Raw genomic sequence first — 25361 nt, forward strand, 5'->3', positions numbered from 1 at the left:
GGTATGCACCAAATAAAAGGATATGTCTGTCAGCCATCTTTACTTGCCATTTTAAACTAGATTACTAGAATCATAGAATCATAGAGTTGGAAGAGACCTCATGGGCCATCCAGTCCAACCCCATTCTGCCAAGAAGCAGGAATATTGCATTCAAATCACCCCTGACAGATGGCCATCCAGCCCCTGTTTAAAAGCTTCCAAAGAAGGAGCCTCCACCACACTCCGGGGCAGAGAGTTCCACTGCTGAACGGCTCTCACAGTCAGGAAGTTCTTCCTCGTGTTCAGATGGAATCTCCTCTCTTGTAGTTTGAAGCCATTGTTCCACATCCTAGTCTCCAAGGAAGCAGAAAACAAGCTTGCTCCCTCCTCCCTGTGGCTTCATCTCACATATTTATACATGGCTATCATATCTCCTCTCAGCCTTCTCTAGTTAAGGATTGTAATACTCTCTTATGATGAACTCTGGTGATCAAGTGTTTATTGGTTTTATTGGTAAAACCTACGCAGATGATATAGTATGCTTTATTGAGAACCCAATAGAAAATATCAAGAGCTGGATAAAAAAAATCCAAGACTTCGGAACCCTAGCAGGATTCAATTTAAATAAGCAAAAACCAAAACTGTTAGTTAAAAATATGGAAAAGGAAACAGAAAACACCCTACAAAAAATAACCGGGATCCAAACAGTAGCCAAGGTAAAATATTTAGGAATTAACATTACTAAAAGCAACGCAGCCTTAATAAAAAACAACTACGTAGCGCTATGGGAAAAAATCCAAAAGGACATGGAAAAATGGGGGAAGCAAAACTTATCTCTCCTGGGCAAAATTGCATTAGTGAAAATGATAATACTACCACAGTTATTATTTCTTTTTCAAACTATCCCGGTCATCAGGAATAACTTTCTTTTTAAAAAATGGAACTCAGATATTTCCAAATTTATATGGGCAAATAAAAAACCGAGGGTTAGCCACAAAATCTTAACAGATGACAGAAAACGGGGAGGCCTGGGCCTACCAGACTTAAGAAGTTATTATGAAGCTTGCAATTTAGTAGCCATTAAAGATTGGACGACACTCAAAAATAATCATACACTAACCCTAGAAGGCCACGATTTAAGAGCCGGGTGGCACAGTTACATATGGTATGACCAAAGGAAAATAGAAAAAAATTTTACAAACCACTTTATTAGGGCCTCCCTAATCAAGACGTGGGAGAAATATAAAAATAGATTCTTCAGATACACCCCACTTTGGATTTCGCCAGTCGAGGCAAAACATAAAAAAGAATTAGGGACGGAAATTTGGCTAACCTATAATCAGATACTGAAGAAAACTGAAGAAGGGAAAATAATACCAAAATCTCATGAAGAACTCCAAAAACTAAACCCCAAAATTACATGGCTAAATTATTTTCAAATCAGGGAAGTCTTTAAAAAGGACGAAAAATTAGGTTTTGAACAAGAAAGGGGAATATGGGATACAGTCATGGAGAAAAACAAAAAACTAATAAAATTATTATACAAACAATTACAAATATGGAACACGGAGGAGGAACAAGTTAAAGAATGTCAAATAAAATGGGCTCAAGATTTAGGATATAATATTATGACAGATCAATGGGAAGAAATTTGGACAACAAAAATCAAATATACTATGGCCAGTGATATAAAAGAAAACTGGTTTAAAATGTTCTACCGATGGCACTACACGCCAGAAAAAATAGCAAAATTTCAAAAGAAAAACCAAAAAATCTCGGATAAATGCTGGAGATGTGAAAAGAAAGTAGGCACTTTCTTCCATCAATGGTGGAAATGTGAGGAAATTAAAAATTTCTGGAAAAAAGTTCACCAGGCCACACAAAAAATCTTAAAAATAGAATTCCCACAAAGGCCAGAGACCTATCTATTAGGGATTACCAAAGAAACCAAAATGAACAAAAACCAAGACAAAATCCTATTTTTACTAAGTACAGCAGCTAGATTAGTGATAGCCAAAAAATGGAAACAAAAAGAACCACCTACCCAAGAGGATTGGATTGTAAAGGCATTTGACATCATACAAATGGACAATTTGTCTCAAAGAATAAACGGAGTGATCAAAAAAACAGACTGGACTGGCTTCAAGGACTATCTAAAAACAAAAGAAATTTTAATAATAATAGACCTGACTAACTTCTAGAAGGAAGATAGAAAACAAATATTGTCAGTTGGAACAGGAAGAAACCGAGTACCATGAAGATGAAGACTCTTGGAGAGACCCTGGGAAGTCATCGCTACGGACAGAACTGTTGGTGATGGGCCCCATCTGCCCCCCCCTCTTCCCCTCCCCAACCACCCCTCTCCCACCCCTCTCCCAGAGACCCCTCCCCCCTCCATCCGGCCCCCTCCCCACGCCCCTAAGTCTCTCCCTGTCACACCCCCCCCCTCACGATGTTGTCAAAAATGGAAACTCAATAAAAATCTATTCAAAAAAAAAGTGTTTATTGGTTTCAGAAGCAAACTGGAGACAACCCTAAAATAAGACCATGGTTTCTACATTCTTGGGGATGCCCTAGCTATTCAGAAGTATATAAAGCCCTGTAAGGTTGCCAAATCTTTGGAATATTGAAGACATGGAGATGGAAAAATACTGGCGCTCACTTATTGTTTAGAAAGGAAAAATTCTTTCATTGAGAACGTGGAAATTTTCGCTGAATGCCAAATATAGGAAATCCTCTTTCAGCCTTTGTTTCTTGATGTGGATATGCAGCTGCCAAGTGTTTTGCCAAACCTCTAATCTCTATTGTTCTGTATGGAAAATTTTCACTTCTGTCCTAGAAGAAGAAAATCGGGAATGGAATAAAGACAGTGGAAACTGAACAGTCTGCGTGAGTGAGGAAGTTATGTCTTTAGTTGAGGACACTTGACCTCTGTGATACTGAAGGTGTAAATTGAGAAGAAGATTTCCCTGGAAGAGAACCTAACAGGGGAGGAAAGTGTCTGAATTCAGGATGGTTAGTTGTGACAGAGTTGATACTTCCAGTTTATTTGGGGGGTTTTGCTCAGTTGCTCACCGGTTAAACTACTCATGTTACAGCAATAGCCATAAAGGTAGTATTTCCCTATTTTAGAATTAATACTGTGAAAGCAGTTCAACAAGTACTGAACTGGAAAAGGATATTGTTAAATTTTGCATTATAAGAGACAGCAGGAGCAGTGTAGGTTTGGATTCGTGACATGGATCTTGTGGACTAAGTGTGCAAGATGTTGCTACCATAGAAATAAGGACTCACCCATTAATAATAGAAGGCATTCGAACAATCAGGTTTTACTTTATCTGGATGTCTGTCCAAAGCCCTGTCTCGAATCCCCCATGAATCCTGGAGCCTCTCAATATTTCTTGGAATGAGGGAATCAAATCCAGTGCAAATTCATGCACTGAACCATTTCAAGATTATTTTTTGAAGATTTTTTTTAAAAAAATCATTGAAGGTAAAGCCTTTTTATTACAATGCTATCATTGTATATGAAGAACTGTAGCTACGAGTTAATCAAGACTGCAGTTTGCAGCTTGCAGTGCTATAGTGTTATTTTTTCTTAATTTTCAAGTGACCTTGATATTGAAACAGTATTATATTGCCAATGACCATCATGCATGAAACTAAACAAATGCCCATTTTGTTTTTTGAGAAATGGAATATCTAATGAAATAAAAAAGAACAAAACAGAGAAGCTCTTTGAATATGCTTGATGAGGTGGAAAGGATTCTTCTGTAGACTAATGTCCTTTTTTGCCTTATCAATTTAAACAATGGTTTAAGACAAAACCCATCAAACATTAGATAAGCATTTTAAGTTAATGGGCTATATAGTCCTATCATTTGGCAAACACACAGATCTCATATTGCAGCCTATTTTTATGGTAACATCAGTTATTAATAGGCATATTATTGCTGACAGAGGACGTAGCTAAATATGTGAATTTGTTAGCCAGTTTTGGGTCATTAACTATAGAAAGCTTGTGAACATAATGGTTTCTGTTCATATAGGAAGCCTTCATTAAGATGTATTATTCTTCTGCTGATGTGACCATCACATGCTACTATATATGCAGTCTGCATTTAGTATATATAAATTTGTTTTCTAACGAGTAGCTCTCCATAGGGGGTGAGTTAACAAATTTAAATTTGCACAGCCAGAAAAAATATTAGTGTGGCAACACTGAAAACTGCATATTGGATGTTCAAATACAATACCTCCCAGATTTGATGTATCTCTGTAACAAGAGCAGGTACAAGGATCAGCCATTGCTTTGCTTTAGATTGCCTGGGTTCCTACATTAGTGTGTTGTATACAGAGATAGTTGAAGATATTCGAAGGTTGATGGCGGTGGGGGGGACAGAAAGATGAAGAATGGGTCCCAGGATCATAGAAACAGTTCTACTTCCATCTTCCATTCTCTCATATCAAAATACAGAGAAATTGCAAGTCAATCAATTTCTGAGCCCTCTTAGTAACTCCTTTTAGAATCTTGACATTGTTTACTCACACGTTAACTTCCACATTTGTCTTTCAGCCTCTATGATTTTTCTCTGTAGACTGAGAGCAGTACTAATCAGTGGTAAGATGTATTTTTTGATTTTGCCAGACTTTGCGCGTAGCTGTTAATATCACACTGCCTTAGGGATTTCTCGTTCATAAGAATTGTCCTAAGTCAAAGCAGACGAGGTAATTAACAAGACATACTTTGTCTCGTTAATTGTAAAGTTCTGAGAAACCAATGGAACGTAAACAAAGTCAAATCTCTCCAAGATGCTTTGATGTTTTTGAAAACTACATAAAAGGTTAGGTAGAGCATGTGCTACAGTGTAAGAAGAGTACTAGCAACAAGTTCAGGAAGCTGCCCATTTTTGTAGACAATAGTAATATTACAGAAAATAAAATTCAGACCAGAGGAACAGAAAAGATCACAAAATATTAAAACTAATATATGGTCATAATAAGGAATTTGAAAAATGGAGTTTGGCAAGCATATTCCCCATTCCCAAAATGCAGTTCAACAATAAGTGCTCCTTTAAATATATTTGAAGCAGGAAACTATCTGGAATCAAAGGACTTGAGAGGACAGCTATGAAAGAACTATGCAAAATCTTAAAGCATCATAAAACCTGATCAGGGTTGTTGATGATAGGGTGAATTTATGGGACTATCACAAGTCATCGTTGACATGGCAGCATTTATTTATATAGGCAATTTTTATCTCATCTTTGCCCACTCAAGGGCTTAAGGCGGCTAACAGCATCTATAAAATATAAACAATACAAACATTAAAAGCAGTACATAAAAACCAGATTTTCGACAGTGCTAAAAACTAGGTTCTTGTGGGTTTTTTCGGGCTATAGAGCCATGTTCTAGAGCATGGCTCTAGAACATGGCTCTATAGCCCGAAAAAACTCACAAGAACCTAGTCCTAAAAACATTAAAATGTGTATATTGGCATAAAACTATAGAATCCTAAAATCAAAGGTTCCTAAAAGCCATTCGAGTGCCATCATATATCAGTAAATCCAATCAGCTGAAGGCTTTCTTTAAAAAGAATGTTTTAGGACTTTTCCTGAAACCGAGGAGGGTATGGGCAGATGTTATCTCCCTCGGGAGGGCATTCCACATTAGGGGTGCAGCCTCAGAAAAAGAACCTTCCCTTGAAAGCTTGAGGTGTAGATTGGAAGAGGTTATTGACAATGGGATTTTGGCCTCCATCAATAGGAGTATAGTGTCTAGGTACAGGGAAATCATGCTACCCCTCTATTCTGCCTTGGTTAGACTACACCTGGAATATTGTGTCCAATTCTGGGCACTGCAGTTGAAGAGAGATATTGACAAGCTGGAAAGTGTCCAGAGGAGGGCGACTAAAATGATCAAGGGTCTGGAGAACAAGCCATAAAGAGCTGGGCATGTTTAGCCTGAAGAAGAGAAGGCTGAGAGGAGACATGATAGCCATGTATAAATATGTGAGAAGAAGTCACAGGGAGGAGGGAGCAAGCTTGTTTTCTGCTTCCCTGGAGACTAGGACGCGGAACAATGGCTCCAAACTACAAGAAAGGAGGTTCCCTCTGAACATTAGGAAGAACTTCCTGACTGTGAGAGCCGTTCAGCAGTGGAACTCTTTGCCCCAGAGTGTGGTGGAGGCCCCTTCTTTGGAAGCTTTTAAACAGAGGCTGGATGGCCATCTGTCGGGGGTGCTTTGAATACAATGTACCTGCTTCTTGGCAGGAGGTTGGACTGGATGTCCCATGAGGTCTCTTCCAACTCTATGATTCTATCATTGTCGACAGCAGGATCTCCTCGCTGGATCTAAGAGATCTCCCAGGGATGTAGGGAAGGACACACTATCTCAGGTAGCCTGGACTAACACTGTGTAGGGCTTTAAAGGTCAGAACCAGCACCTTGAATTGGGCTCAGAAACTGACAATTAACAATAACAACATATGAAGGGTTGAGTGTAAGGGTGAGTGTTTTTGCCCAGATTGCTGAATTTAGTATGGAGTGGGGGAAACATGGCTACATGCTGTCTGACTCTTTTAGCAGATATGTAGGTATTGATCAGGGATGTTGTTAGATGGGACTGTAACAACATCATGTGCCACACCAGTCCTGTGCTCAGTTGCTAGTTTATTTTTCAAAGGGTGTGTGTGTGTGTGTGTGTGCGTGTGCGTGTGCGTGTGCGTGCACACACATAATGCACCTTGAAGCAGTCTTTTCTTATACTACCAGTTTATAAATGTTAGGGAATTTATTGATTGCTACACCCATTCATTGTTTCTAGTGGTAATTGACTTGGTGTTAGTGAAGTGGATCAGCTTGGAAGGGGCAACCAGCCACACATTTATGAGTGTTCATATGTTGATTAGAGGCTGAATTTTTGTATGGATTGATGTGTGATTATACAACAAAAGACAGAAAACGGTAAATATGTAATTCGTGCAAATTAGGGTTTGCCTTGGGGTTGCCAAGGCAAACCCTAACTTCTTGTGTGCCAAGGTACACAAGAAGTTGGGAACAAGATCTGAGAGTCTAGGATTTAAATCAAGCCTGCATCTCCTCCAATACTACTTCTGTCAGAATAACACTGGGATCCCTTTGGTTACACTGACATATCCTTGAGGCCCCTTCTACACTTCCATAGAATCCTGTTCAAAGGAGATAATCTGGATTTTATATGGGAATGTAGAAGGGGCCTGAGACTAGCAGATCTCTATCCAGTATAAAACAATCATTAGATTGTGCTGCTGGATTTTCAGAAACTTCTGTAACTGCAGCGGTAGATAATAGGCTTGGTTGATCAAAAAAAGTTTAAAACTAGGAGGCAATGGTGGTTCGATTTGGAAGTCAATTCCGAATTTTTCTGAAAAAAAAGTCGGAACTTTCCAAAACTTCTGAATTGCTTCGTTAATGGCGGACGCAGTTGCGCAGTATGCGGAAAACAGCAACTGGCATTGGGCAAACTTCAGGAGATTCTTTCTTCCTCATTTTTAGACCAATCCTGAAACTTGCTACACTGGTAGAAAACATCCTCCTCTGTCAGCATACCAAATTTCAACCTGTTCAGACTGTCACAGATTTTTAACAATTTTTAAAGTAATTTTAGTAATAATTTATATTACAATAAAAATAAAAGAGCTACCTTCTTGAATTTTATTGAAATGTCAAAATGTTGAAGGAATGGGAGATGTAGTTTTTTGTTGTAATATACAAACGCACGGCCCTCAGAGAGGAGCAACCCAACCCAGTTGGGTTTATTTGGAAAAAGTGCTAGAAAAATTCGAAGTTGGCCACCAATTTAAAAGGGCAGTAGGGGCAATATACACCAATCAAAGAGCAAGATTAAAAATAAATGGTCAACTATCAGACTACATTGACATACAAAAAGGGACAAGACAAGGCTGTCCGTTGTCCCCACTATTGTTTATTATGGGATTAGAAATTCTAAATGTAAGGATAAGGGAAGAGAAAGAAATCACTGGTTTAAAGATCAGCGGCCAAGAATTAAAAATTAGGGCTTATGCAGATGATATAGTCTGTATCCTAACCAACCCACTACAAAGTATTAAAAAACTATTGGATACAATCCAAAGATATGGTGACATATCAGGATTTATCATAAATAAGGAGAAATCTAAATTTTTAGTAAAAAATATAGATGTTAAAAGTCGCAAGAAATTGGAGGCCGCAGCAGACTGCGAGGTGATAACGAAAGTAAAATATCTAGGAATATGGCTTTCAAACAAAAATATCAATCTATTCCAGGACAATTACGTTAGAACATGGGAAGACATAAAAAAAGATCTCACTAGATGGCAAACAATCCCCCTAACTTGGATGGGCAGAATTGCAGTAATAAAAATGATGGTACTCCCCAAAATGTTATTCCTGTTTCAAAATATACCTATTATTAAAGGAACAAAAATCTTTGAGAAATGGAAAAGAGATATTACTAATTTTATTTGGGCTGGGAAAAGAGCGAGGATAGCATACCAAAATTTAATTGATGATAAAGGAAGAGGGGGGCTAAGCTTACCCGATTTAAGGACCTATTATGAGGCTGCAGCAATGTCCTGGCTGAAAGAATGGATAAAATTAGAAAACAAGACCCTACTAGATTTGGAAGGATTTGGATTACGATTCGGCTGGCACGCATATGTGTGGTACAATGGAGATAAACTAAATAAAGATTTTAATAAACATATAATTAGAGGGGGACTATTGGATATTTGGAAAAAATACAGTAAAGGTATGGAACCAAAAACCCCCCTTTGGCTGAGGCCACTAGAAGCAGTCTCAAGACCAACCTTAAGGGTAGAAACAAGAACATATAAAGAATACCTTATTAGAGAAAATGAAAAATGGAAATTAAAAGGTCGGGAAGAATTGGAGATTAATGATTGGTTTCGATATCACCAACTGCATGAAAGATACAAAAAAGATTTGAGGATTGGATTTGCAACCAAAGAATCAGAATTGGAAAGAATTTGGAAAAGGGGGGATAAAGGGTTAATCTCTAGATTATATAAATACATACTAAGTTATAACATGGAGGACAACAGAGTCAAGACAGTAATGATATCCTGGGCCAAGGACCTAGGCAGACCAATAGAATTGGACAAATGGGAATACCTATGGAATAAAGAATTTAAATTTACTTTATCGGGTTCAATCAGGGAGAATCAATACAAAATGTTTTACAGATGTTATATCACTCCAGCTACATTGGCTAAAATAGACAAATCACAACAAGGTATTTGCTGGAGGTGCAGGAAACAGAAAGGGACATTTCTCCACATGTGGTGGACCTGTGTGACCATACAGGAATTTTGGGATAAGGTAATTAAGGAGACAAATAAAATGTTACATAACAAGATTAAAAAAAGCCCAGGACTGTGTCTGCTAGGTCTACAGAGAGAAAATAATAATCAAAAGGACCAAGAAATATATCAATATAGCTTTGCAGCGGCAAGACTGACCATAGCCAAAGATTGGAAAGGGGAAAAAGGTCTAACCAAAAAGGATTGGAGGGAAAGAATGCGAGAATATATGCTAATGGCCAGATTAACTTATAACAGGAGGAATAAGAGTAATGAGGACTTTCTAGAAAAATGGAAGTTGGCCTTAGCATATCTGAATAGAGAGTCAGTAACATAGAGGTGCTCCATTAGGAATTTAGGTTTACCATGAATAAGGATAGATAAATAGGCTTAAAGGCTTCATAGTGTTTCGGTGCGGGAAGTCATGGTGAAGGGTGCACGGGTGTGGGGACGAGGGTTTAGTTCGTTCAGGATAGGGATTTGGGGTTGAGTGTAAGGTCTGGGGTATGTGTGTAAAATGCCATGTGCTGATTTCCTGTATGTTATGAAAAAAAATAATATTAAGCTCTGACTGAAAGCAGTGGAAAACAGCCAGAAATAGCAAGTTTATGTGTATTAAGATATGTAAATGATAATAATTTGTACATAACGTCAAAATTAACTGATTGATTGAATAAGGTAGATAGGCATGTACACGTCAAAAATATTGGTACCTGATTATATCTGTTTTGCCATGGTTTGCTTTTCTGTTATGTACCATAATCAAAATAAACAGTTTTAACCAAAAAAAAAAAAAAAAGAGAGAGGAGCAACCCACAGCAGTGGCCCTGTGTTGTGTCTCAGCTGGAATTTCATTTCTGATGGGGGATGATGGGGTTCAGATTCACAGTCAGGTGCAAAGCAATGATGTCCCTGTGTTAGACGAAGACCAGAAACAGGGGGCAGAAGTTCAGTTGTTTCCCACAGCAAGGGATGACGCTGTTGAAAGTGAAATTGCTGATAGCCAGGTGCAGGATTCAGGAAGGGAGGACGGTTCTCAGCCAGATAGTTCTCAGCCTGATAATGAGGGGAAAAGCACTAACGAGGGAATTGACCTTGATGAAGCTGGAGGATTAGATTGAGCTGATCGGTTGGAATTTAAGGTTTGAAGGAGTGTCAGGATCGCCAGCAGGCGAGAGAGGGAGGCTCGGGCCATAGGAACGCCTTCATGTTCTTCCAAGAGTATTAAACAGGCTGTTTGAATATGCCTCAGTGTCAGAGCAACTCCTGCTTCAACCAAGAGACTTTGGATTCACCTTGCAGCTTTCATGTTCATGTTTTGGGACTTTGTCATGTTCTCATGGGACTTTGCCTTGCCTGTGTCTTCATGGATCTTGTTTGCTGTGTTACCTTGGATTGATCTTCTGAAATATACTTTTGCCTTTTTGAACTTTTTATCTTTTACTTTAATAAACCATAAAGACTACTGCTGGTGTGTTTTTTGGTGTCTTAAGCAAGGTGATTTTACCCTGATGTGCGACACCCTGGGCCTTTTGAAAACATTGGAAATGAGTGTTTGGAGTCCAATGGTGGCTTGAAGGAATGAATGGGAGATGTAGCTGTTTTTGTGGAAATATACAAACACAGAGCCCTCAGAGAGGAGCAACCCACAGCAGTGGCCCTGGGTCTTTTGAAAATGTTGGAAATGAGTGTTTGGAGTCCAATGGTGGCTTGAAGGAATGAATGGGAGATGTAGTTTTTGTGGAAATATACAAACACAGAGCCCTCAGAGAGGAGCAACCCACAGCAGTGGCCCTGGGTCTTTTGAAAATGTTGGAAATGAGTGTTTGGAGTCCAATGGTGGCTTGAAGGAATGAATGGGAGATGTAGTTTTTGTGGAAATATACAAACACAGAGCCCTCAGAGAGGAGCAACCCACAGCAGTGGCCCTGGGTCTTTTGAAAACGTTGAAAATGAGTCAGTTCTTGTGGGTTTTTTCGGGCTATATGGCCATGTTCTAGAGGCATTTCTCCTGACGTTTCGCCTGCATCTATGGCAAGCATCCTCAGAGGTGAGGTCATGGCCATATAGCCCGAAAAGACCCACAAGAACTGAGTGATTCCAGCCATGAAAGCCTTCGACAATACGTTGGAAATGAGTGTTTGGAGTCTAAGGGTGGCTTGAAGGAATGGGTGATGTAGTTTATAGCTGCCTCCAGTTTAACCTTCCACCATTGGAGTTTTTTGTGGCAGTATACAAACACACAGCCCTCAGAGAAGAACACACAGCAATGCCCCAGGCCCTTTTCAATACATTGGAAATATGTGTTTGGGGGCTTGAAGGAATGGGAGATGTAGATTTTGGTGGCAAAATACAAACACACACACACAATTACACACACAATATTCTCTCTTCTGGCTCGTGGCTCCAAACAAACAACAATACAAACTCTCCCTTTTGCCTTCCCTTCTTCTGTGCTCCTTCCACCCATGCCACTCACCCACACACCCCAAGACCCACACGGCCCAGCCTAACCCCAACAACAACACACAAGAAGTGGCAAGGCAGGCAACAACCACTCTCCCAAAACTTTCCCTTCTCCTCTTCCTGCCCTGCAATTCTTCATCCACCCCAGGCCCACACCAGTGCCAAGGCAACAGCTCCACAACCTCCCCTCTCCTTTCCCTGGCTGGAAATTAGCCTCCCAGCCACGCGCTGCCGAAATCTCTCCCCTCCCCAAAACGTATCCCCTGTTTGGCTGGGGGGCAAGCACTTTAGGCTTCGCCTCCCAGCAGGCTAGATTGAACCAAAAAAAGGGCAAAGTGGTTCAAAATTGTAAGGGACTTCTGGCTTCATGTGACAAATGCAAGATATTCCACTTTGGCAGGAAAAACGAAATGCAAAGATACAGAATGGGGGAAGCCTGGCTCGAGAGCAGTACGTGTGAAAAAGATCTTGGAGTCCTCGTGGACAACAGGTTAAATATGAGCCAACAATGTAATGTGGCGGCAAAAAAAGCCAATGGGATCTTGGCCTGCATCAATAGGAGCATAGTGTCTAGATCTAGGGAAGTCATGCTACCCCTCTATTCTGCTTTGGTTAGACCACACCTGGAATATTGTGTCCAAATCTGGGCACCACAGTTCAAGAGAGATATTGACAAGCTGGAATGTGTCCAGAGGAGGGCGACTAAAATGATCAAGGGTCTGGAGAACAAGCCCTATGAGGAGCAGCTTAATGAGCTGGGCATGTTTAGCCTGAAGAAGAGAAGGCTGAGAGGAGATATGATAACCATCTATAAATATGTGAGAGGAAGCCACAGGGAGGAGGGAGCAAGCTTGTTTTCTGTTTCCTTGGAGACTGGGACGCGGATCAATGGCTTCAAACTACAAGAGAGGAGATTCCCTCTGAACACGAGGAAGAACTTCCTGACTGTGAGAGCCGTTCAGTAGTGGAACTCACTGCCCCGGAGTGTGGTGGAGGCTCCTTCTTTAGAAGCTTTTAAACAGAGGCTGGATGGCCATCTGTCAGGGGTGATTTGAATGCAATATTCCTGCTTCTTGGCAGGGGTTGGACTGGATGGCCCATGAGGTCTCTTCCAACTCTTTGATTCTATGATTCATACAAAGAGCCAGAAGTCCCTTCAGAAAGCTAAAATTTCCAATTTTATTACAACTTCTGCGATATCCGGACAAACCTATCCATCTCTAGTAGATAAAGATGAATATGTTTTCTGGAAATATAATAAAAACAGTCAGAGAGCTACGTTTTTCCTTCCTATGTTGGTTTATGATTAACAACACTTTCATGGGTTAAGCTTTAACAGTGATTTTTTACTAAGGTGTTTTACACTATATAGAGAGAGAAAGAGAGAGAGAGAGTAGTCTCCTAAGGGAAAATGGATTTTCTCACAGAATCTTACCAGCTGCAAGAAAAAATGTAAAAAAAAAAATAACTGGCTAAACAGCAGACATAAATGAACACATTTGAAACAATACTTCTTTAGAGCTGATGGGTGTGAATATTAGGAAATACAATTTAAACAGCTTTGGCATGGATATGGATAAACTGCAATCTTACCTCTGTAAAGTGTCCTATGAACATTTTTCTGTACTATGATATTGATTATTGAACTTGAATGTTTATCTTCTAGCATTTTTGTTTGTTTTTGGGAAACCATTTTTGAGTCTACTTTGTTTTTGAAAGAAAATTGTTTTTATAATTAATGTTTCTTTCTGCAATGTATATTAATCCTAAAACCAAGGCTGGATCTACACTGCCCTATATCCCAGGATCTGATCCCAGATTATCTGCTTTGAACTGGATTATATGAGTATATATTTATCTGCTTATCCCAGATAATCTGGGATAAGCAGATAAAGCTTGAGATGGTTTTAAACAATTGATTTTAAATTCGATATAAATGATTTTAATTTTTTTTGTATATTTATAGTTTATGTCCCGGTGTTGAATGTTTGCTGTATATATGTTGTGCTCCTTTCTAAGTCCCCTGTGGGGTGAGAAGGGAGGAATATACATGTTTTAAATAAACAGATAAACTGTGATCGGGTTCTAGGATATAGAATCATAGAATCTAAGAGTTGGAAGAGACCTCATAAGCCATCCAGTCCAACCCCCTGCCAAGAAGCAGGAACATCGCATTCAAATAACCCCCGACAGATGGCCATCCAGCCTCTGTTTAAAAGCTTCCAAAGAAGGAGCCTCCACCACACTCTGGGGCAGAGAGTTCCATTGCTGAACGGCTCTCACAGTCAGGAAGTTCTTCCTCATGTTCAGATGGAATCTCCTCTCTTGTAGTTTGAAGCCATTGTTCCGCGTCCTAGGGCAATATAGGGCAATATACCTCCAGCCAAATTAACCATGCACTGTTTGCTATGGGTCCTTCTAGACAGGCTCAGATCTCATGTTTTCTGCATATAACTGGATTATATGAGTCCCTACTGCCAGATAATCTGGGATAAACAGAAAGCCTGGGATCAGATCCTGGGTTATAGGGCCTGTCTGAATGGGCCGTATGTCTGTTTATGGGTGCAGGTGGGTTTTTTTTTTTACCTCAAAGTAATACAGAAGTTTTCATTAGGAAAAAGTCATTGATTATTGCTATTGATTATGATTCTGTTTCCTGGTTGGTGGTTTTTCTCTTACAGACTCCATCTATTCACTTTCATAAGCCTAGCCCTTCATTGCTGCGTGCCCAGAAAGTGGATAGTTTAAGGTGTGAAATTCAGGACAAGCATGAATCTGACTTCCAGGAAGCTCTAGTTACTATTAAAGAGCGAGTTAAAGAAGTTGAAGGCCCTGACATCAAAGAGAGTCTCCAGGACCAGATCCGCCAGTGGTTCATTGAATGCCGGTGAGGAGCTAGATATGTATAAAAGTACATCAACACAATACTAGGAATGTCACTTATTTCCATTGATTCCATTGGAATTTGTGTGCTGCTACATATAGGACAAATGTATAAAGATGTTTCAAGCTAGAGGCCAGAACACTTTTGTTTGTTTTTGTTTTTGTTTTTTGGTCTCATCATTCCCTCCACATATTCATGGTAGCTTTTGCCATGGAAACTCAGATCTGAAAATCCACAGCAATATGTCAATCAATCAAATCATTTATTTCGGTCATTGACCAGCACAGGAAATAGTCACATTTTCATACAAACTTGGTATGTTTGGTACATTAAAAATATAAAAATAACTACTGAAGCACAATATGGGTGAGGGAGCAGGAGGGAAGGGGAAACAGGGTAAAAACATACAATGTCCAGATCCATCACCAAATTGTAGATTCAGAGAAGAAGATTACTGGACACACAGTTAACTTTTGGGACTAGTCATTCCCTGACGGATTTTGTATGCTGCTGCACAGAACTTTGCAATATTGTAGGTTGTAGCTGAATTAATATCTGCAAGTAGCAGGGAGGTATAAAATTGTCCTGAATGGCTTGGGTGCTTGTATATCAGAGGTAAGATAAGCCTGGCACGGATATCCCTGTAGAACGGACAGTGAAATAGCGCATGTTCTATTGTTTCTACTTGACCCGAGTCACAGGGGCAGAGTCTCTCTGGGAAAGGGATCTTCCGGTAGCGGCCTTCGAGTACAGCTGATGGGAGAGCGTGGCATCGAGCCAGGGTGAAAGCCCTTTGATGAATGGGAACCTCTAAGTTTGTTAAATATGCCATAGGGGAGGCAAGATATCTGCTGTCTTCATTGATAAGCAATATGTAGATTCCTTTTCTTTTGCTCATCCTTTTACAAATACTGTTGTTCTGCTCCCCCCCCCCCCCCAATTTCACCACTTTCTTTGTCAGTATCTAGTTTGATGTATAAAATACCTAGAATATTTTAAAGAAGGTTTTAGAATGTTTTCAGACAATTTGTATTTGTTTTGTGTAATGCTAATTTAGGACAACTGTAACATTAATTCCACGAAAAATCTCTTTGTTGATCTCTAAAACTTTCTTTATTAATGTCTTGTTTTAATTGAAATGGTAAGCCTTTGAGTTGTACTTTCAGGTGTCAGGTCAAGATATTAAATGCTTAATCATATATTTATAAAACATACACTTTTCCCCTGCACATAGAAAACAGGCATAATAGATAAACATCCTTCTCATGGACACATATGCAGGTGAGACATTTTATGGAGGATCATTCAATGCGAACTAGCTGTCATACTATGGGGTGAATGTGGTTATTTCTAAAAAGATACCCACTCCATGTGAAATTCTACAGTATGTCTCCATAATATTTAGTATTATAAAAAGACATTTAAAATCCATTAGCATCTTTAACATGCGTTGTAAGGAGGAATTTTGTCCGGCGAAGTATTCAAATGTATGCTAAAACTGCTTTTTTCCTGTTAATCTGAAAGGTTCTATTGGATTCCTTTGTCGTATTTTAATGATAACACAGACACCAACATCTGAATTTTTGCTTACTGAGTTTGATTCTAGAAAGAGGATGTAGTATAATTAAGCCCATGTGCAGTCAAACTATTTTATAGGGTGTTGTTGGATTTACAGGAGACAAGAGACGCCGAGGTAGCTTCTGTGCAATGGCAAACATTGCCACCCTTCGTGTATATTAGAAATGTATGAATTTCCTGACATTAATGGGGGCTTTGGAGGGGTGAAGGCTTTGGGAAGGATTAACCACAAGCCCTTTCATTCATATATTTTCTATACTTGTTGAAACTAATCATCATCATCATCTTTATTTATATACCACCCTATCTCCTCAAAGGGACTCAGGGCAATTTCCAACAAAACATGGCAAACATTCAAAGGCAGAATACTCTAACAAAGAAAAATCAACAACCCCTCCCAAGACCCCAAAAGAATATTCACAACTATAACAAAATTAAAAATGATCACAGATAAACAAAATTAAGTGATAACATAACCAATCAACCCATTCAAATCTAACATCAAAAAGATAAAGACAAAGATAAATCTCTGTCATGAACTTGGGATCATACAGACAAATGAATTGTGCTATCATGGCTCAAACCATGTGCGAACTTGACCTCACTACCTCTGAGGATGCTTGCCATAGATGCAGGCGAAACGTCAGGAGAAAAATTGCCTCCAGAACATGGCCATATAGCCCGGAAAAACCTACAACAACCCAGTGATCCTGGCCATGAAAGCCTTCGACAAAACTTAAGAGTTGTTTCTCCTTGAATCATAGAATTGGAAGAGACCTTGTGGGCCATCCAGTCCAACCCCCTGCCAAGAAGCAGGAAAATCACGTTCAAAGCACCCCCGACAGATGGACAGAAAGGCAATACTGTTCTCACAAAGAGCTGTCCAATTGAAGCCCATTTAAAAGTCCCAATCCCTTTCCCCTTGCATCTGGTTCTTTGCTGCTTATCATGAAGCTGCTGGGAAAAGTGAGTCTCTCTCTCTTTCACATTCTCTTGGTGCAGCTGCAGCTGCTTTGACCTAGGAAAAGCTCGCAGTCGCCCACATTCCTCTCAGGAGAAAACTCTGGCAGATTCTCATGGGAAGAAATGTCACTTTCTCTAAGATCCTGAAAACTACCAGGAGATTCACTAACACTGGTTGATGTTCCTGGGTTATGCATGTCTGATCCTCATTGCTTTTATTATAAAAACATGGGGCAAGTTGATTATATAGCAAAACATTTGTTTGTGTGTCAGAAACATCATTAAATATGTGGGGAGCAAATTTTTTCCTACCAGGATAAAGTCTTCACTCTCTAGTCAACTGTTGCCATATTTTTAGGATACAACCAATCGGAAGCCGATATGTATAACCCGGGAACAAAACAACATAAAACTCCTGTATTTTCTGAGTGTAGGAACATACAGAGATTGGAATATCCGCATTTTCCAGCCAGAACCTGGGATATTTCCACAACTGAAAATGTCGCGTTTTTAGAGCTTTGTAGAGATTCCTCCCATGTTTTCAGGGGATGTCATTTGACCACCCGCCATTTTGAACTGGGAGTTCCTATGATAAAGGCATTGTGTGGATGGGCCCTAAGTCTATGGTCTCAAAGATGTGCTTGAATACAACAGACTAAAACAAGACCCTTATCATTTATTCAGGCTTTATGGAACAGGGCAGAAACCACATCTTACTTACCTTTCTTATTGTTTCTTTAACCTTGTCTGCTATGCTAAAATGAGTGGAGGTCAATAGATATGAAATACCTTTATCTGTTACACGGACTTCCTGGCAATCCAAGTAGATAATGTTTGTTTGTCTTGTGCTTTTGTATATAACCGCTATCCGTTTCTGTTTGTTTCATTTGTATGGCTCTGTTTTTGTTTTTGAGCCCTTCTGAAAATGGGGCTGTAACGATGCCACCAGTTGTAGGGACGTTACTGACTTGTCCGGGTCTCCTACAATTTGTAATGAATCTTCAAAAACAATAACACAGTCACTAGCCTGTAATATTTTGTTTATCTTCCTTTGATGTGTAGCGTGGCTTGACTCGAAAGGCTTGGATTTAAGAGAAACTGTAATAAGTTTATTGAAGTATAGAAGCTTAATGGTTTCAATGTTTCTTAACTCCTAGAGCTACATTCCTTTAGTGGTTGCATTTATAACCTTTCATAAAACAACTCTTAAGAGGACTGTTCTTTCCACTAGACAGGTTTGAAACTTATTTCCTTCAAAATGTGTTTCTTTCCTTAACAGATCACTCCAGGTACTCGCCTATTCTTTCCCTCTGTTATCTCTGTTACAGTAAAGATTTTTCTGGGGTTCTCTTCCCCTTTTTACTCAAACCCTAACTACTAATCTAAATAAGTCAACTTGACCTATCTAAACCACACAGGATAAAAACCTAAATCTTCCTGATTCTCAACACAGTAAAACCAGCTTTCCCTGCAGTTCTCTGACCACAGACTGCCTGCTCTTGCAGTTGGCTCCTCCCTTTTTACCATGGCAACCCATCTCAGAGTGAGGTGAGCTGGCTACCATCCCCCCAGTTATGCTATTTTAAATACTTACCCCTTTAAACAGCTACCTACAATTACACATGACTGCAGGTTAAAATTCACACTTCACCACAGGAGCCTTTCCAGATTAGCTGTTTCATTCTTTCATCCGAATGAATGAACATTTTCATCCTGTTGGCCAACATGGGAGGGATTCCCATGCTCCCCTTCCCCTCCGTTTTAGGGCTAGAGGGTCTCACCATTTCACTGATCCTCAGGCTCTCTCCAGCATTCATTTGAGTTGTTAGGGTTGGTGGGATAAACCCGTCTCTGAATCTGGATAGGCAAAATGCAGTCTGTGGCTCATTGATGCTGTTTTTGCAGCCCTTGACTCTTTTTCAGGCTCCATTGTCTTTTTTAATGGGTAGCAAGGCCTTCCTGTACTTTTCAACACACAGTCACTTAGAAAGAGAGTCTCTCAAAGAGAGAGTGTGTGTGGCCTGCAGGCCCAAAATACCCATGACTACCAGGACTTGCAGCCGAGCGCTGAGCCCTTCTACCGCGCTTCATTATCTTTACATATGTTTATTTATTTATTTATTTTATTTGCTTTATTTCTATACCGCATTTTTCAGCCCAAACAGGCGACTCAATGCGGTTTGTTGTAATATGCTAGAATATATCTTAATAAAAATTAATAATAATAAAGAAGAAAGTCAGGAAGGGGAATGTTTGCCCTTTCAGAATTTATTGGACTTCAGCTCCCATGAATGCTTACTGTTTGCTCTATGAAATAGGACTGATGTGAGCTGTAGTCTAAGCACATCTCCGGGGGGCATATGTTCTTCAGACCCACGCTAGAGAATTAGGTTTGGACTGGTAATCCCAAATCTATCATCATGATTTATAGAAAACAGGAAAGAAAATTGTATTTTTCTCATTTGCTTCCTCGTAAAACACTCTTGCAATAAGAGAGATTTCCCTATTAATCTTATAGCACACATTCTCCCAACTCTTAATTCTTTTGTCTCCTTTGACCAGTGTAACGCCACTATCACCACCACCCTTCCATCACACTTCATCCCAGAAACTCACCAGTCCTTGCTAGACCATATGAGTGTACCTTTTCTTCATATACAAAAATGCATAAGGAGTCTCCACAAGTGAAACATTTATACAAAAGACACAAAATGTTTGGGAGAGTCCCCGTTTGATTTGAAAATAATAAGACATTTAAATATCTCAGATGGCTGGCTGAGAGAATGTGAAACTGATAGATAAAAAATTCAGAGCTATCATTTTCCTTTTCAAAATTCAGATTAGTAGGAACTAATGAGATTGGCATCCCAGGACATTATAATGTGTTTCTTGGACAGCAAAGCTAACAGAGTTTTTCAATTAGCAACATTGATAAATGGGCTTTCAAGTATTACAATATAACTACCTCCTAACTGAAGACATCTGGTTTATTCTTTCACACTTCAGTAGTCACAGAAAGGATGCCAAAATTCTGGCTAATAATTCTGGAAGCTTTTTTGATCTTCACTGATCAGCATCCTTTAAAAATAAATAAATAATGTATTCTTTATCACTAAATTAATGAAAAGCTCATTTGTCATCCTTTAAACACATGGCTTTATGTAGTGCAGACCCAGGAATTGAAGGGAAATCTTTGTCGCTGGTCTTTATATGCATAAAATTTAATCAGTTGATGAAACAAGGCCTGGGTGCTTTTTTGTTTTTGTTTTTTTTACACAGAGGAAGCAAAATGCATCCCTTAACATACAGTATAATGTTTTGATATTGTGGAACATGCAGCATGTGCCAAAATTTTAGGACAACAAGCTTAATCTGGCTCCCCCCCCCCCCAACAATGCATTTCTTAATCAGCTTTCCTGTGTAGCAAATGTGCTTGTAACATCTCATAATGAAAATGCCTTCTGAAGCGTAACAATAATGTAATTAGCAGAACACTACTATAAGGCTTAAAAATGCCATTTGCAACTCAAAATGTAGACTATAAAAGATTTAATCCAAGCATTCAATATAATCTAAAATAATAAATGATTCCTCAAAAAATTGTGAAAAAAAGCCTATTTAGAACATAACTTTGCAGCAGTTTTCAAGAAAATCAATGACATGGCAGCATTGCAGTTGTTAATTGAAGTTTGTTATCCATATTTGTTCCACCAATACAATATGTATAACCGGATAAAAGGTGTGTGATAGACTTATATGTAGCATAAGTTGTAATGGAAATTTAAAAATAATGATAAGAAATATGATTAAAGATATGTTTGATGTTTATTTACTGTTAGATTGTATATAATATGTTTGTTTTTTTAAAAAAAGAATTAGCATCTGTTAATCTTGTTAACAGAAGCATTGGGATTCACCGAATGTTGTTGTTGTGTCCCAGTTTGTCCACTCCTGCACTACATGTCTGACAATTGTTTTCTTTATCTGATCACATAATACCTAAGATCCAAAGAAGAACACAGTTTAGTTTTATCCCATATTAACATCATAACTGCATTATCACAAAATTACAATGTCACAACAAATTCATAGATATTAAGGAAGTGAGCCAGAAGTGAATTCTGTGTCCATGTAAACATAGAATCATAGAATCATAGAATCAAAGAGTTGGAAGAGAACTCATGGGCCATCCAGTCCAACCCCCTGCCAAGAAGCAGGAATATTGCATTCAAATCACCCCTGACAAATGGCCATCCAGCCTCTGCTTAAAAGCTTCCAAAGAAGGAGCCTCCACCACACTCCGGGGCAGAGAGTTCCACTGCTGAACGGCTCTCACAGTCAGGAAGTTCTTCCTCATGTTCAGATGGAATTTCCTCTCTTGTAGTTTGAAGCCATTGTTCTGCGTCCTAGTCTCCAAGGAAGCAGAAAACAAGCTTGCTCCCTCCTCCCTGTGGCTTCCTCTCACATATTTATACATGGCTATCATATCTCCTCTCAGCCTTCTCTTCTTCAGGCTAAACATGCCCAGTTCCCTAAGCCGCTCCTCATAGGGCTTGTTCTCCAGACCCTTCATCATTTTAGTCGCCCTCCTCTGGACACATTCCAGCTTGTCAATATCTCTCTTGAATTGTGGTGCCTAGAATTGGACACAGTATTCCAGATGTGGTCTAACCAAAGCAGAATAGAGGGGTAGCATTACTTCCTTAGATCTAGACACTATGCTCCTATTGATGCAGGCCAAAATCCCATTGGCTTTTTTTGCTGCCACATCACATTGTTGGCTCATGTTTAACTTGTTGTCCACGAGGACTCCAAGATCTTTTTCACACGTACTGCTCTCGAGCCAGGCGTCCCCCATTCTGTATCTTTGCATTTCATTTTTTCTGCCAAAGTGGAGTATCTTGCATTTGTCACTGTTGAACTTCATTTTGTTAGTTTTGGCCCATCTCTCTAATCTGTCAAGATCGTTTTGAATTCTGCTCCTGTCCTCTGGACTATTGGCTATCCCTCCCAATTTGGTGTCGTCTGCAAACTTGATGATCCTGCCTTCTAGCCCTTCATCTAAGTCATTAATAAAGATGTTGAACAGGACCGGGCCCAGGACGGAACCCTGCAGCACTCCGCTCGTCACTTATTTCCAAGATGAAGAGGAAGCATTAGTGAGCACTCTCTGTGTTCGTCCACATGAGAAGATCTTTGAGAAAAATCAACCCTTCATTTTACAACCTTTAAAACAACCAGATTTCTCTGGTCTCTGAGAGTCTCTAAATCAGTGGTTTTCAATCTTTGTAAGGCTGTGACTCCTTAATACAGTTCCTCATGCTGTGTCCCCCAACCATAAATTTATTTTTGTTGCTAACTTCATAACTGTAATTTTGCTACTGATATGAATTGTAATGTAAATATCTGATAAGCAGAATGTATTTTTCATTCACTGGACCAAATTTGGCACAAATATCAGATATGCCCAAATTTGAATACTGGGGGTTGGGGCGGGGGATTGATTTTGTCATTTGGGAGTTGTAGTTGCTGGGATTTACAATTCGCCTACAATCAAAGAGCATTCTGAGTTTTACCAATGATAGAATTGTACCAAACTTGGACCAACAGAAAATACTGAAGGGTTTGGTGGAGATTCATCTTGAATTTTGGAGTTATAGTTCACCTACATCCAGAGAGCACTGGACTAAACTTGGCAAGAATCCTCAATATGCCCAAATGTGAACACTGGTAGACCTTGGGGAAAATAGACCTTGACATTTGGGAGTTGTAGTTGCTGGGATTTATAGTTCACCTACATTAAAAGAGCATTCTGAACCCCACCAACGATGGAATTGAACCAAACTTGGCATACCGAATTCTCATGACCAATAGAAAATACTGTGTTTTCTGATGTTCTTTGGCAACCCCTCTGACCCCCCGACCCCCAGGTTGAGAAACGCTGCTCTAAATCCTTAATCATCACTGTCTCTGTTACTTGTTACAGACCTTTTGTGCTCTTTGTACATACAAGGTCAATCCTTTCAATTCAGACCAAAGGAAATTATGGGGCCAGTGCTCAAGGCACTATCAATACTAAACAATATTTCATTAAACCCTTTGTAAGAAGAGAATCCCCTTCCTTTAGTGGGTAATAGTCTGTTCACTTGAAGTTCAAGACTAGAACAGATATGGAGAACACATTTGAACAATAGTAGAAAATGACTGTTAACTTCTTCATGGGTTGTTGTACACATGAATAGCTAGTAACATTGAATTGGTCATTCTTCAATGTGTAGCGTGACTTAACTTGGAAAGCATTTGTAACAGAGACTGGACTTTATAAAAACCGTAACAAGTTTATTGAAATGTAGCAGAAGCTTGATGGTTTCAATGTTTCTTGACTCTTAGAGGCACATATCTTCAGAGGTTACACTTATAACATTCCTTAAAACAACTCTGGCTCTTCTATTCTCAATAACACAGGGTAGCAAATTGTTCGCATAAAAATAGTGCTCATAACTGTACAATTAAAAAAACTATTTTGACCCTAAAGGACCCTAAAGGAATTATTTTGAATCCTAAAGGAATTTATTTCGATGCCCCGGTTTTGGCATGGTACATTCTCCCAGAAGACACTGGTGCAAATGGAATATATTTCCATTCCTTTGCTGATGCTTGGTTGTTGGCATAAACACGTAATAGCAATACCAGTCTTTCATAGCAGTAAGCCAGTATATATTCATCACATCCCTCTTCATCCAAGTGCCCAGGATGGAAGAGGCTCCTTCATTCCCAATTGCATGAATAGGCAACCTGATGCTGAGACATTATAAGACTATGACGCCTATAATACCTGAATTCTTACTTTGAGAATTGCCACCTGGTTGCCACCATATCTTATTTCCCTTCCATGGGTGTGCAACTATTTGTGGGACAACGGATTTTGAGTCAAGATTCAGAGGAACTCTTTTTGCACTGAAGCACTTCTACCTTGTACTTTTGCATATCCTTCCCAAGTCAGGACAGAACAGCAAACAGCATGTCAGGTTCCCCACTACAGAGATTCAGCTGGTGTACATATGTTTTAAAATTGACTAATTACATAATGTTGAGGCACAGTGCAATAGAGCATGACACGAAAGCCCGGCATCTGAAACCAATGCCTCATGCTGGGATGGCTTTCCCCACAGAGGATGACAGATTAATAGTGGGAACAGCTGAAATTGCTGAAGAATTGACTTGAGGGCAATCAAGGGCTGCAATGAGTCATTAGTTATGCTTGTTTTTAACAACACATTTCTCTCTGATGTGGCCTTACAATAAAGCAAGCCAAATCATCTGTAGTTCTGTTTTAATTCCAAGAGCAATTTTTCAAACAATGGTATAAAAGTCTCAAATACTACTACTACTATTACTACTACTACTACTACTACTAATAATAATAATAATAATAATAATCTGGCCACACTTTTGTTATTTGAGTGAACTACAAAACTAGACTTGTGCTATGCACCTATTCTTCATTGTTAGCAATATTTCTGTAACAAATGTATTATTTTCCTCTCATGGTCAGGAAACATTTATTTTGAAACAGCTTTTAAAAACACAGAGAGAAAATTTGCTTCCTAGTCATGGATTTAATGCTGAGAGAATGATTTTTAAAAGTGAGGGAAATATATGTTTGTCAATAGATGAAATATCTCACATTAAAAGGGATCTGTATATCATCCAATTTGATATTTATGTATAGCAAGAGAGAGCTTTGCAAAGCCATTGTTGTGGTACGGGAGAACTTCAAAGGACACATTAAAATGTCATTAGTTAGCACAGGGTTATTATGAAACAGAGGAGTTAACTTAGTAAAATGATGCCAAATATGAGAGTCTGGCTCAATAGTCTAGTACAGGGGTCCACAAACTTTTTAAACAGAGGGCCAGATCACAGTCCCTCAAACAGCTGGAGGGCCGGATTATAATTTGAAAAAAAACAATGAATTCCTATGTGTGTGCTGAACATATCTTATTTGTAGTGTAAAAAAGACTTTAAAACAATACAAAAATTTGTCTCACCCTGGTCATTCCACAGATATATAAACCCATTTTTCCTACTTCCAACAGACCTCATTACCTCTGAGGATGCTTGCCATA

General features: G+C 39.2%; 1 protein-coding gene across 2 annotated transcripts in view; it reads left to right on the forward strand.

The window, feature by feature from the left end:
• IQCA1 (IQ motif containing with AAA domain 1) overlaps nt 1-25361 on the forward strand; it is a 115427-nt gene that overhangs the window by 25005 nt on the left and 65061 nt on the right. For both annotated transcript variants that reach the window (XM_060783944.2, XM_060783962.2), the window contains exon 6: nt 14489-14694. In XM_060783944.2, the coding sequence (XP_060639927.2) occupies nt 14489-14694 (206 nt within the window). The remainder of the gene's footprint in view (nt 1-14488; nt 14695-25361) is intronic.

This window comes from Anolis sagrei, chromosome 1 (genome assembly GCF_037176765.1).
Source record: "Anolis sagrei isolate rAnoSag1 chromosome 1, rAnoSag1.mat, whole genome shotgun sequence".
Classification (NCBI taxonomy): domain Eukaryota; kingdom Metazoa; phylum Chordata; class Lepidosauria; order Squamata; family Dactyloidae; genus Anolis; species Anolis sagrei.